Genomic DNA, 14,271 nt, shown 5'->3' on the forward strand with positions numbered 1-14,271 from the left:
GACTTATGTTCTAAAAACCTCCTTTAAATGGGTTTTTGGATCTCGGATTACTTTTTTTCCCATAAAGCAGTATTTTAATTAATAGCTTGAGAGTCAGGCAAATTCACAAATGCATTGTTATCCTGCAGTATAGCTAAAATAATGTCAGTAGTAGCTATGAACCCCTCTTAGTCCTGTGTGCCAATCCCCAGTCCACTTCAAGATATGATTCTCTGGACTCCCTCTAAATTATAAGTGGGAAAGAAGTCTTGGTGACCTGATAGCTGCATCATACCATATGAGAGAAACTAACAATGAGATGGGCAGAAATGACCAAGAATTTCATGAGAAGAAAATAGCAGAAAAGGAAAGCTAGAGGGAAAGGAAATATTAGTCATCTGGAGTGTAGTCCAAGCTTCAGAAGGGGCTGGAATCAACAATAAATGGTTTTGGTAGCAGGGGTCTAAGAGAGCAATAGCTATCTTTCCTTCACCACCATTACCCTTCTTATATGATGGAGCCTTCTTCCCTTCAGCTGTAGGCTACACTTCTTACCTTTTCCTAGTACTCGTCTGAAATAGAGAAAGAGAAAGGAGTGGGAGAGCAGGAGGCAAATCTCTAGCCTCCACACTGGTCTCACCACTAGAATGTAAATTTATTGAATGCAGGAACTATTTTACCTGTATTTAAAGCACCAATACTTAAACACATTTCCTGTGATATGATTAACAGTATTCCTAGCCATTTCATCTCCATTCCTTTCCCCACAGAGATCCCATCTTATTTTTCCACCTATACTCTATCCTACCTCCTAAAAAGAAATTCCCAGGATAGCTGAGGAAGCTGGATTTTCCTTGAAAATTTAGGTGAACCTTCCTTAGATCTTTTGTATACCAATACCCACTACCATCATACATGTTTTCTGTTTATTATCTTTTCCTATAAAGTCTCTAACTGAAAAAAAAAAAAAGAACTGGTAGGACAGAACAAAGGAGAAAAATATTTTCCTCATTGTGATACTGATATGAATACTTAAAAAATGTCAAAGTGTGGCATATACTTCAGGAACAGGTATGAGTGGTCAAGAGAAAGAAAGAAAATCTAGAAGACTGAGTTCTGTTCTACAATAGGACTGGTTGAAAGTAATTGGTGGTGGCAGTAAAAAGGAAAGTGGGTATACATGTACAGTTCCCTGGTACCCTTGGGAGATAAGAAAGGGAACCAGTGAGACCAGCCTGGGACCAAGAAGTATCCCTAGCAATTTATGCTGGCAGGAAGCCCCTGGCCCCTGTGACCTCCCCCGGTCCTCATCTCCTTCCTAGATCATGCCCTGGCCAAAAGAACTTGCTTCAGATCATAGGAACTGCCACCTAACTTGGAACTAGTGTTCCTGCTGCCCAGCACATAATGAAGATCAACATCTGAAGGAGATGTATTTCTGGTACCCCTCATTTAGAACTTTGAATTTATTCTTTATTTAAAACATTATTGCATGTGGTGAAATACTGTGGTACTATATTTTTGATATGTTATATATTAATGGGGTTTTGTGGGAAAGCCTAACCATTTATAACATTCTTTTTAGAGAAACAATGGGAAAATGTATTCCAAGTTTCAAATAACCAACTTAGAAAGGAACTTTTGGAATATAATCAGTTAATAGGTTGGTGTTTGCCTTTATGAAGATATGCATGGGTATATTGACAAATAATTGTTTTTAAATTGGGCCACTAGTCACACAAAAATGTGTTTGCTGCTGCTAGCTCATACTCCTCAAGTATATAAACATTTTCATATACTAGTGACCTTAAACAAGGAAGAGATTTAACTTAAACCAGTAATCTGCTTTTGGAAGACAAGGATATGTGTGTTTCTATGTGTGTATATGTACATACATACATACATGCATATATATATTTTACTGATTGCTGTTTTTCCCTTAAACTTCCCATTCCAGTAATGCTATTCAATAAATATTTTGCTGATTAACGTATATATAACAGACAGCTGTCTCTGTGTACCCTTATTTCCCCAAAGAACTCAAAGTAAAGACCTTTTAAACCAAAATGTGTAATAATAAAGATAAGGTAGAGGCTAGAAAGACAAGAAGATTCAATGGTGAGGGTGAGGAAAAGGAGGGAGTATTCTATTTAGTCAGATTCGTTCTATCCCCAGCCTGGAGTGGAGAGATAGGGAAAAGTTGACATCAACATGGTCATCAATTAGCATTCATTAATGCTTCTATTTGCATAGAGCTCTATAGAGAGAATTTGTACTACAGTCAACTACTTACCCTTGTTTTTTGCCCCTATTAGAATCTGAACTTCTAGAGAGCAAGGATTATATTTTCTACTTCCTTTGTAACTCAGATTTCTAGCATAAAGTTATGTGTACAGTGGCTTCTAATTAAGTACTTTTCCTAAAATAAAACATAACTTCTCAAAAACATTCTTTTAGTCTTGTTCAAATCTGATGTTTAAGACCACTAAATTATATATAGTTTTAAAAACAAAAACAGCATACTGTCATGAATACAGAACCAGCCTCAAGGCCAGGAATATCTGAGTTCAGGTCTTTTCTTTGACACACTGCTATGTGTCACTTAATTTCTCAGTGACTACCAGATGCAGAGAAGGTGCATTAGTAGAGTGATGTTTTCTCACCTGAGCAGTCTCTTTATCAATATCACAGTCCAGATACTATCCCTTCAGAAATATAATATTAAAGGTTCCATTTGGTTACTATCACTGTTGAAACCAGAAAAAAAATTCAGTGGCACCCTCCCATCTGTCAAACCAAAAATCTTGGATAAGGTAAACAGTCTGTGCAGGTATTGTTGAAACATATGGTATCAAATATGAATTATGATTGGTCAAGAACCAGAAGTGGTATTGGAACTGGAAGGCAATAGCTAGCAATTTTATTTTCTTCTTAGTTTTGGCAGTTGGTATCTGAAAGATACTGATGCTCTATGGGGATAGTACCTGCCTCCAACAGGCTCTGTATGTGCTGACTTCTTATTATGGTGATCCCTAGTCAGCATTGTGAATCAATCTATCTGCATATACTAACACTGCCAACCCTTATAAAGCAGTACATCAATCATCAGAGGCCTAAACGTGTATATTTCTCCTACCAGTAATCTTAAGTTGAAATCTGTTAAATCACATTGTAATTTAGGATACCTAAATTTCTTGGTTTATAAAACATTTAGAATCGTCATAGGAAACAAAAGTAAGTGCATCCGGAATGTATTTTTAAATTCCTTTGCAATCCCTGTTTTATCAGAAATATTCTTTTGGCTTAATTTTCTCCGTGCTTATCATTTTTTGTATTATCTTTTTCACTTGTCCTTTTTAACTTTATCTGATGAATTACTGAAATCATAAACTTGTCACTCTTTGCATCATTTGATGGTAAATCATGGAATAACTATTTTAAAGCTGGATGAGATCTTTAGAGGTCATCTTTTATAATCTTATTTTACAAATGATGAAATTGAAGATTAGGGAAATTAAGTATCTTGTTCAAGGTCATACAGCTATTCTGTGGTAGAGCTAAGACTAGAACTAATTACCTGACCCCTGTACAGTACTGTTTAAACATACACACACAAACACAATTTAAAATAAAAACAAGGAGAAATAGCCTCCTAAGTACTCCTAGGGGAAAGCACCTAGAAAAAAGAATACTCCAAATACCATGAATGTTAGTCTTTAAATGTTATGAGAATTGTCTAATGCTACATTTTTTTAGTGTTAGAAATTACCAGTTGTTGCAATGGACAAAGAAATCTCAATGTCCTAAATTACAAAAGCCACTTAAAAATCAAGATTTTTTAATACAAGAAAACTGGTAGAGGGAGAAAGGCACATATGTTGGTGTCTGGATGTCTAGCATTAGGATTTTAATAATTGCATTACCTTATTTTAGGGCCTCAGTCAGTTCTTAAAATATTGCAAAATTTTAAATATGTGACCCCTATAGTTAATATATTATTAATAAACTATGCATTTAAACACATTTGATTTCCCCTGATATTTAATGATTTGTTTGTCTTCTTTTGCTTAAGCAATTTGATAGCTCCGTTTCTTCACAACCTACAAATCTATATGTGTATGTAATTCTATTTTTACCTCTCTATAGTTGTTTTCCAAATAGTCTGTTTATGCAACAACATTAATACTTTTTACAGCATTATTTTTATGGCAATGCCAAGTTTGTCAAGTGAATTTTTAAGTAACATAGAGGACTTAATTATGTACACTACCACTTTTGGGTTGTATGTATAAACTGTGTGAATGGGAAATAGTTTTGACAACCACAAAACATTTTGCAAAAAATAAAAAAGAATATTATTTAAAATATTTCTTTTACTACACTAGCCTTGTGCAAGAAGAGATGAGTTGTTTCTGAAGTGAGATTAGACAATAGAGCCAATTTCATTTTTTATGCATGTGAATGGAGAGTGCTTGAGGTTATTAGTTGAAACCGAGTAACCTTTCCAGGCTTTCATCTCTTTCTTTTCAAATTTGAATATGAAAAGCATATTCAAGTCAAAGACCATCACTTTAATGACATTTGGCAGTCATTTGATTTATTAGGTTTTAGAAAAAAATTTCCTTTAAATATTTCATCATACTATGCTAATCCTAGTAATATTGCCAGCTGCAGCCTTGTACCTGTATTAGTGGAGACAGAATGGTGTGGAATTTTTTCTGTCATCCTAGTAAAATTTCCATGAATCTACTGAATAATAAAACAACCTTATTGAAATATTCAGATTTGGGTTTTTAGTTAAAGTGTCTTAGAATACATAATAAAAGAAAATGTCTTTTGAAAGGAGGGGGCAAAATTACTTCATCAAATATTGAAGGGGCTTGACAGCAATGGAAATTGTTCTTTATGGAGAATATTTTTACAATAGAATACTTAAGGTTTTTAATTTGATTAATTATAAAATATGCTTTGAAATATCTAAGTAATTACTCTGATGGATTTGTACACTGATTTGAATTTAACTCCTAAAAATCTCATCTTCTCAAATATATCTTACTTTCCAGTTTCTAATTATTATTTAAGGTGACATAATTTAGACTTGATTCAAAGAATACCTTACAAGTTGTGAAGAAAATTTGACATCTCATAAATGTGGGAGGCTCCATTCTTTTTATTAATCACAGCACTTCTTTTGACTTTTTTTACTATAAAACCTAATTTTACATCATATTCTATTCTTTTAAATCATTCTTATGGAAACATTTGTGACAATAATAATGTTCGTAACATGTACAACTTATTAGAAGATGGTGGTCATTCATAAAGTTAGAACTAACAGAAGTAAAGAGTTAGTACCAAGCACCTGTTTATGGTGTAATGTTGTACACTGACCCCCAACTTAAAGCTTTTTTTTTTAAAGCATAAGAGGAGAGGAAATGAATTTCAGATAAATTTATGGATATTAAACACAATGTAAATGTTCTCTTTTGGCCTTAAAATGTACTTAAGTAGATTGACCAAAAATATAAGAAAGAAAAATTAATATAGCTTTTTATGTTTTTAAAATGATAATGAAGTATTCAGCGGGCCTTTGAATAGTGTGATATTCATCCAATTGGAAAGCTTTGATATGTGAATTAGTGAAACTTTCTCCAATACTGTAGATTAGATAAATACACCATCATAAACAGTGATTCATTATATAGTTTGAAATAAGGGCAACTAATATTTGTGATTCAGAAACCAGACACAGATGAAGATCTCATAATCTTCACTCCTGATGGACTGCTAGTAAGGTATTTATAGCCTGAAATGTAAATCAGGAAACTATTGCCATGACGCTGTTAACTTCAAACCCTGGGGCATTGGAATCTCATTCTCTCTTTCTGTCTTGAATAATCTATCATGTGTTACTGTAAAATAGTGTACAGTGTGTTGCAAAAAGGAAACCTATTGCCCTTCATGTTTGTTTAAAATTGACATTAAAAGCTTAGAATAAAGTGCTTTTTATCTCCACCCCCCCTTTTTAACAGCCATCAGAAAAAATTCGGATTGAGATTATAGCTCTAAGCCTCAATGATTCCCGAGTAGCCATGGATGACACTATACAACGCCTATTTGTAGAATGCCGTTTCTACAATTTTCCCGCAGAAGAGACACCAGTGTCACTTCCAAAACCCAAAAGTGGACAGTGGGTCTATTATAATTACAGCAATGGTATGTATGATGTATTTGTGTATAGCATGCATTTTTTATCCTTTTAAAAAAATCCATACTATGTGATTGGACTGGGTCGGGACAACAAAGAAAAAAATTAATTCTCCCATACCTATGAAAAATCATAAATGATTTCTAGCTGTACATTTATAACAATACGACCTGTAACCAGTGAGTTTAGGAAGGGAGCTTGAAAAAATCATTAATGAATTTATAGGGTTAAGAGAGCTCCCCACAAAGGGCAGTGGAATTCTATAAACAGTTCTCCCCATTGTACCTGATACAGGTGTTTCATCCCAAGAAAAACACCTCTTCAAACATTCTACACAGTTTAAATCAATTCAACATATGTTTATTAAGCGTCTGTGAGCAGGGTATTAGGTCCTGGAAATACAAAGAAAAAAATGAAACAATACCTCCAAGTAGCTTACATTCTACAGTGAGGTGGGAGAGACAGAGTGCTCTCAGAGTACTTGAGGACAAAGACAAAACTATTAGTTGGAGGGATCATCCAGTTAATTTATTGAAAAAATTAGTCATTTCAAGAAGTCAGACTCAGTTTTTTGATGACATAATGCAAATAACTACTTTATTAGCTGAGTTTTTTTCCACTTTTCAACTAGTTGGCTTGGTATGTGGATATAGTTGTAATCTTTATGCTCAGAAATTTCTAATATCAGCTTAAAATGTGGCTATGTTACATTTCTAAGTAGTTAGATTTTAATTGGGGGAAAAGTATGGATCTTTACAATGCTCTGTAATCCCTCACCAAACATCTGTTCAGAACAGCAGACAGGTTTTTGATCTTCTAGAGCTGGAGCTACCAGAGAGATGCATAAATGCTTCCTGGACCAGTCCAAACGAAGCAAGCACTCAGATAAATCATCATCTTCTCTAAAGATTTATGAGACTAGTGACCGATCATGTGTGGCAAATATGAAATACCAAAATTCCATGTTAAACTGCCATGGCACTGATTCAAAAAGTGCTTATAGAGTTTCCTTGAAGCCCTAGGGTAGAGTTAGACTAACTAGCTCTTGTTAAGAAGAACACTGAAATTTCTAGTCATACCAATCTCATAAATTGCACCTCTTCTTTAAGAGAACATACTTGTCATTGGGCCATAATTTAACCATCAGTTTGCAGCCGTACTGTAATGTAGAAGTAGAAAAGCAAACTTCTGCTTCTGATAGTAGTTCATTGTGTTGCCCTAGGAGATCATTAAAAGTCTTATAGCCTCAGTTTACCCCTGTGAAAAAATAATCAGTTTAATAACTTTTATAACCTTCCTTCCCTTTCACCATTATTCTCAAAATAATCTTATGTATTAGGATAGCACAGAAATCATTACAACTACTTCAGAGTTAGACAGGGTGAATATAATAGCCATCCATGGTCAAGGTATTATATCCAGTGTACCCAGAACTAGAATTCAGGACCTATCACTACTTTCCAATGGTTAGTCTATTTGCTACATAATTCTTTCCCAAATCTGAGTTTCATCAAGTGCCAAAGCTCCACATCTGCATAGTGGTTATATATCAAAATAATACTTGAAATTAGATCATTATTATGAGGACAAATTTTAACAAAGAAATCTAAGAAAGAAGGCAAAGAAATTTTTTCCTTTATAGTTTTTACAGGTTAATAGTAAGCCACTTGGTTAATACAGCAGCAGATTTGTATTTAATTTCTTCTGTATTGACTGCCAGTTGAAAAGTAGCCTTGTGACCTTCTAGATTATTCAATCACTATTAAAATATGTAAAGGTTCTTAAATTTGCAGTAGCTAAGCAAATTCTTTTCTGGAAATGTTTCTGTCATAAGTGCTCCAATGTCCCACATTTTAGTTCATTCCCGTGTGGTTACTTTATTCTCTTATATGCTTGCTATTTCAAGATACTTGGTCATCTAATTGGTATTGTAAGAGTAGTTGCTTATTCCTAATGAATCACCTATTTGATGTCAGGCAGAAAGCCAATAATATGTTAGTAATGAACTCAATACAGAGTGTTTACTATAGCTTTACTCCATCCCCAATTCATACCTAATTAGATTTGACTATATAGACTATTCAAGGTTAATTGAATATTTTCTTTAATAAAAATGAGATTTACCTGAGAAGAAAAATAAAGAAATGTACATTGATCTTAGAAGCTTAGTAATAGTCCCCTAAATAAAATCTGGGAGAAAATTCAAATGATAAAGCCTCAGAAAATTTGAGGAAATATTAATTTAGCAAATATCTCCTTATTGAAGATTTTATTATTTTGTTTATTACTGAAGTTGTATAGAATTACAAAAATGTTAATTTTTAAATGTTATATTTACATCTTTTCCAATGCAAAAAGGATCCTGTAGTCTTTACTTAAAAAACAACAATCATACTAATCACTTTAATGATTTACTGTGCCCTTGGCATTTGTTATTTCAATTGCAGGGTCAATTTAATGTAGCTTTACCTTTTCCAAATTGCATTAAACTATAATAAAAGTAATTTATCCCTTAGCTGATTTTTTTATACAAATGGCAAATTTAAAGGAGAACTAGTAACAAAAACTCTGTTGTATGAACACCTTGCCAATGAAGAGATTGAATGAATCTGGCAGTGTTTTATTTTCCACCAGAAATAGAATAAGCATTATTACTTATATCTATACAAAATGAATTGTATGCTAAGGCCAGGACCTTAGGTGCATTAAGATTTGGTGATGCCAATTTTATCTACCAAGAAGTGTATGTTCTTAGGACCAGAGACTATCAGTAAAAAAAACCAAAAGTTGGATTCAGTTGATAGACATTGGTAGCAAGGACAAAACATTTATATTTCATTGGTCTTGAAGATATTGCTCTGAGAGTGCTGAGAAGGCAAGAAACTGGTTTAGAAATAAGATTAATGATAGCAGGTCGAAAGGATGTTATCTTGACTGAATATAAACCTTCTAGGGAATTGACAGTGGTAGGAGTAAAAAAAGATTAATGAAATCTTCTAAGTTTTTATAAAACTTATATAGATCTGAAACCTTGGTCACTAAGGACTCAGCATTGATCATTTGGACAAACAGAAGTTAAACTATGTAGATGAAGAAGATATATAAGTTCAGAGTTAATGATGGCAGAAATTTGGGATCTAGAGTGTTAGAATAAAAGAAAAGAATAGAAAAGAATATTACAGGGAAAGTATTTTGAACAAATATTTCCACTCACAAATATCCCCATAATGACTTATTATATAATATTACATTATAATAAGCAATGTGCCGTGTAATATTACAGTGTGTCATTTATCACACATGTATTGTATGTTGTTTATTAAACTACCTGTGATTTAAGGTTGTCTGAACCCTGATAATAAAATTATCTTAAATAGCATTTTGCCATTTCACAACTTTAGCCATAAGTCAATGTGCATGATAATATGTTTCATGTATTAAGGTTTCATCAGTATGAATACCCCCTCCACTGATACAAACTGAAAGTCCACTATGCCTTATTAATGAGTTTCTTATGTTTGTGTAAAATGTCATTTGACACACATACATATCATTTATTGTACATGTGCAATAATTTCATGAGTTAGAAGTGGCCCCCAAAATCCATAACTTTGTTTGCAATCATTGCAAACTTTCTAGCATTAGCCTTCCCCAGACTCAAGGTTGATCCTGAAATAACAGCATAATTGCTGGGTCCCATACTCAAAGACCTTCTATATTTTAAGGAACTATTGGAGTTTGTCATTCCTAGCACAGTGACACAGAGTAACGAACAAATGCTTATTGAGTTGAATTGAAGTCAGTGGCATAGCTTGCAAGAACTTGTAGTCGCCTTCATGCAACAATAAGGCACTAGTATAGGATTTTTAGTGGGGCTATATCACTGTTATGCCATCAGTAGAGTACTGTATGTGCTGAGTTAAATCATTCTGCAAAAATCAGAGAAACTTTTAAAATCATAGAAAAATTAAAATCGCCTATGTGCAACATTTGTCCAGAGATTTTTGCAGTTTTTGGAAGCATGCTTTTGAAGTATATGTAAAAACCTTAACACAATGTAATCTGTATAAATGATTTAACTTTTGGAGAATTTTCCCTGTCTTTTATTGCACTAATCTTTTTAAGTCATGGTCTTGTGAGGTTTATTTGTTTGTTTGTTTTCCTTTTGAAATTTCTCTGAATCCAATGTGGCTCCCTATTGTCTACTGCATAATTCATACACCTTTACCTCATATGCCAGGGTCTCTACAATCTAGCATCATCCTACCTTTACAGACTTATTTCTTATTATTCTCCTCTACACACTCTATGTTGGCCTACTTTTTCCCACATATCCTACATTCTTCTGTCAGTCAGTCAGTAAACATTTAAGTCCCTACGAGAGGGGTAGGAGAGAGAGAACTATATTTCAATATAATTGGTTTCCTTTGTAATCCTATGTATTTTATACAATTAAAAACAATATTCTGAAGAGTCCATAAGCTTCATGAGACTGCCAAAGGGTTCTGTGACACACACAAAAAAGGTTAAGAGTTCCTGGTCTAGAATGTCCTCATTCCCATATTGGCCTGTTAAATTTCTCACATGTCCTTTACTTTTTTATCATTCCTTTTTTTCTTTTTTTAAAAAATTTATTATTTATCTTTAACATTATTTTTTTAAATTCTGAGTACCAAATTCTCTTTCTCCCTGTCACCACTTTCTTATCCACTGAAAAGGCAAACAATATGAAATCAGCTACACATGTGAAAGCACACAAAACATATTTTATATTATACATATTACATAAAAATGCAACAAAAATAAAATGAGAAAACTATACTTCAGTTTGCACTCAGAGGTCATAATTCTTCCTCTGAAGGCTGATAGGGTTTTTTATGAGTCCTTTTGAACGTTCTTGGATCAGCGTAGCTAAGTCTTTCACAGCTGATCATCATTATGTTGATCATTAAGTTACTATGTACAGTGATTTCCTGGTTCTGCTCTGTTCACTTTGCATCAGTTCAAATAGGTCTTCTCATGTTTTTCTGAAATGGTCCCACATGTGATTTCTTATAGCACAATACTACTCCATCACAATCATATGCTACAACTTGTTCAGCCATTCCTCAACTGATGGGCATCTCCTCAATTTCCAATTCTTTGATACCACAAAAAGAGCTGCTATAAATATTTTTTACATATAAGTCCTTTTCCTTTTTCTATTATTTCTTTGGGGTACAGACCTAATAATGGGTGTTACTGGATCAAAGGGTATGCACAATTTTATAGCTATTTGGGCAAAGTTCCAAACTGTCCTCCAGAATGTTTGGACCAGTTCACAACTTCACTACAGTTCATTAGTGTAGTATTTTCTCTCATCTCTTCCAGCATTTCTCACTTCTGATAGATGTGAGGTGGCATCTCAAAATTGTTCTAATTTGCATTTCTCCAGTCAATAATGATTTAGAACATTTTTTCTTATAATTATAAATAGTTTTGAATTATTCTTCTGCAATTTATCTGTTCATATCCTTTGACAATTTATCAATTGGAGAATGGCTATTTTTATAAATTCAGCTCAGTTCCCTATATATTTTTGAAATGAGGGCTTTATCAGAGAAATTTGCTGTAAAATTTTTTTAATATTACTTCATTGTCTGTGGTGCCTTTTATTAAAATATAGTTTTTCTGATTATTTCTTTTAATTAGGTCTATTTTTGCTTTTGCTTTGTCTTAGATCATGATTGCTACCCCTGCCTTTTTTACTTCATCTGAAGCATAATAGATTCTGCTCCATCTACTTATTTAATTCTGAGTGTTTTTCTGTTTCAAGTATTTTTCTTATAAACAACATATTGTTGTAGAGGCAGCTAGGTGGTGCAGTGGATAGAGCACCAACCCTGGATTCAGGAGGACCTGAGTTCAAATCCGGCCTTAGACACATAACACTTACTAGCTGTGTGACCCTGGACAAGTCACTTAACCCCATTGCCTTGCCAAAAAAAGCAAACGAACACACGTATTGTTGTATTCTGGTTCCTAATCTATTCTGCTATCTGCTTCCATTTTATGGATGAGCTCATCCCATTTATATTCACAGTTATGATTACTAACTTTATATTTTCCTCCCTCTTATTTTCTTCTGTTTATCCTTCTCTTTCTCTCTCTTTTTAGCCTGTCCCTTCCTCAAAAGTATTTTGCTTATGACCACCTTGCTTCTGCCTCTCTTATTCTTCTCTCCCTTTTATCATTCTCCTTTTTCTCTTAGTTCCTTCCCTTCTTATTTCCATATTGGAGAAGATAGATTTTTACACCCACCTCTGTGTGTGTGTGTGTGTGTGTGTGTGTGTGTGTAGATATAGATGGGTGTATGTACATATACATGTGTATGTATATATGTGTCAGTATGTATATGTGCATATATGTGTATGTATGTATATACATATATGTGTGTTGTGTATGCATATCATATATGTGTATGTGTATATACACACACACACACACACACATATATATATATATATACACACATACACATATAGTCACTCTTTGAACCAATTCCAGCAAGAAAGATTTAAGCATTGCCCACCAACCCTACCCATTTTCCTCTCCACTGTAAAAGCTCTTCCTTGCATGCCTCTTTTATGTGGGATAATGTTCCCCACTATGTCTCTTTTCCCCTTTCTCCCAGGGTATCCATCTTTCTCACCCCTTCATTTTTTTTGTAAGATCATCCCAACATAATTGACTCACAGCTATACCCTAAGTCTATGTAGACTGCTTCTAACTGCCCTAATACTGATAAAGTTCTTAGGAACTACATTATTATCTTCCTACATAGAAATATAGTTTAATTTTATTGAGTCTCTTATAATTTTCATGTTCACCTTTTGTGCTTCTGTTGAGTCTTGTGTTTCAATGTCAAATTTTCTATTCAGCCCTGGGCTTTTCATTAAAAATGTTTGAAAGTCCTCTGTTTCATTAAATGTCCATTTTCCCCCAAAGGATTATACTCAATTTTTCTGGGTAAATTATTCTTGCTTATAATCCTAGCTCCTTTGCCTTCCAGAATGTCATATTCCAAGCCCTCTGCTGCTTTAATGTGGAAGCTGCTAAATCTTGTTTGATCTTGACTGTGTATACACAATATTTGAATTGTTTCTTTCTGGCTGCTTGCAATATTTTTCTCCTTAACCTGGGAGCTCTGGAATTTGGCTATAGTATTCCTGGGAGTTTTTACTTTGGGATCTCTTTCTGGAGGTGATCAGTGAATTCTTCCAATTTCAATTTTACTCTCTGGATCTAAGATATCAGGGCAGTTTTCTTGATAATTCCTTGAAATAAGATGTCTAGACTTTTTTTTAATTGCTGCTTTCAGGTTGTCAAAAAATTCTTAAATTTTTTCTCCTTGATCTATTTTCCATGTCAGTTGTTTTTCCAGTGAGACATTTCACATTTTCTTGGGGTTTTTTTTTATTCTTTTTATTCTTTTTATTCTTTATTCTTTTTTTATTCTTTTTTTTATTCTTTTATTCTTTTATTCTTTTATTCTTTGTTTTATTGTTTCTTGAAGTCTCAGTTCCTTTTGCCTAATTCTAATTTTTAAAGAATTGTTTTCTTTAGTAAACTTTGTTTTTGTACCTCTTTTTCCATTTTGCCAATTCTGATTTTTTAAGGAATTCTTTTATTCAGTGAATTTTTTGTGTCTCTTTTACCATTAGGCCAATTCTATTTTTTAAAGTGCTTCTTCAGTATTTTTTGTGCCTCTTTTACCAGGCTATTAATTCTCTTTTCATAATTTTCTTCCATCACTCTCATTTCTTTTCTCATTTTTTCTTGTACTGCTGTCACCTTTTTTAACTCTTCCAGTAATTCTTGTTGGACTTAGGTCTAATTAGCATTTTTTTTTTGAGGCTTTGATTGTAGCTGTTTTCACATTGTTGTCTTCTCATGAGGTTGTATCTTGGTCTTCCCTGCCCACCGTAGTAGATTTTTAGGGTCAAGCTCTTTTGTTGTTTGCTTATTTTGCCTGCTGATTTTTCAAACCTATTTCTTGACATTGAACTTTATGTTAAAACTGGACTCTTTTCACCTTAGAGTGA

General features: G+C 33.5%; 1 protein-coding gene across 5 annotated transcripts in view; it reads left to right on the forward strand.

The window, feature by feature from the left end:
- RPGRIP1L (RPGRIP1 like) overlaps nucleotides 1-14,271 on the forward strand; it is a 127,647-nt gene that overhangs the window by 91,956 nt on the left and 21,420 nt on the right. For all 5 annotated transcript variants that reach the window (XM_020985186.2, XM_020985185.2, XM_020985189.2 and 2 more), the window contains one exon: nucleotides 6,012-6,195. In XM_020985186.2, the coding sequence (XP_020840845.1) occupies nucleotides 6,012-6,195 (184 nt within the window). The remainder of the gene's footprint in view (nucleotides 1-6,011; nucleotides 6,196-14,271) is intronic.

This window comes from Phascolarctos cinereus, unplaced genomic scaffold, assembly GCF_003287225.1.
Source record: "Phascolarctos cinereus isolate Bilbo 61053 unplaced genomic scaffold, phaCin_HiC Scaffold_2;HRSCAF=192, whole genome shotgun sequence".
Taxonomy (NCBI): Eukaryota; Metazoa; Chordata; class Mammalia; order Diprotodontia; family Phascolarctidae; genus Phascolarctos; species Phascolarctos cinereus.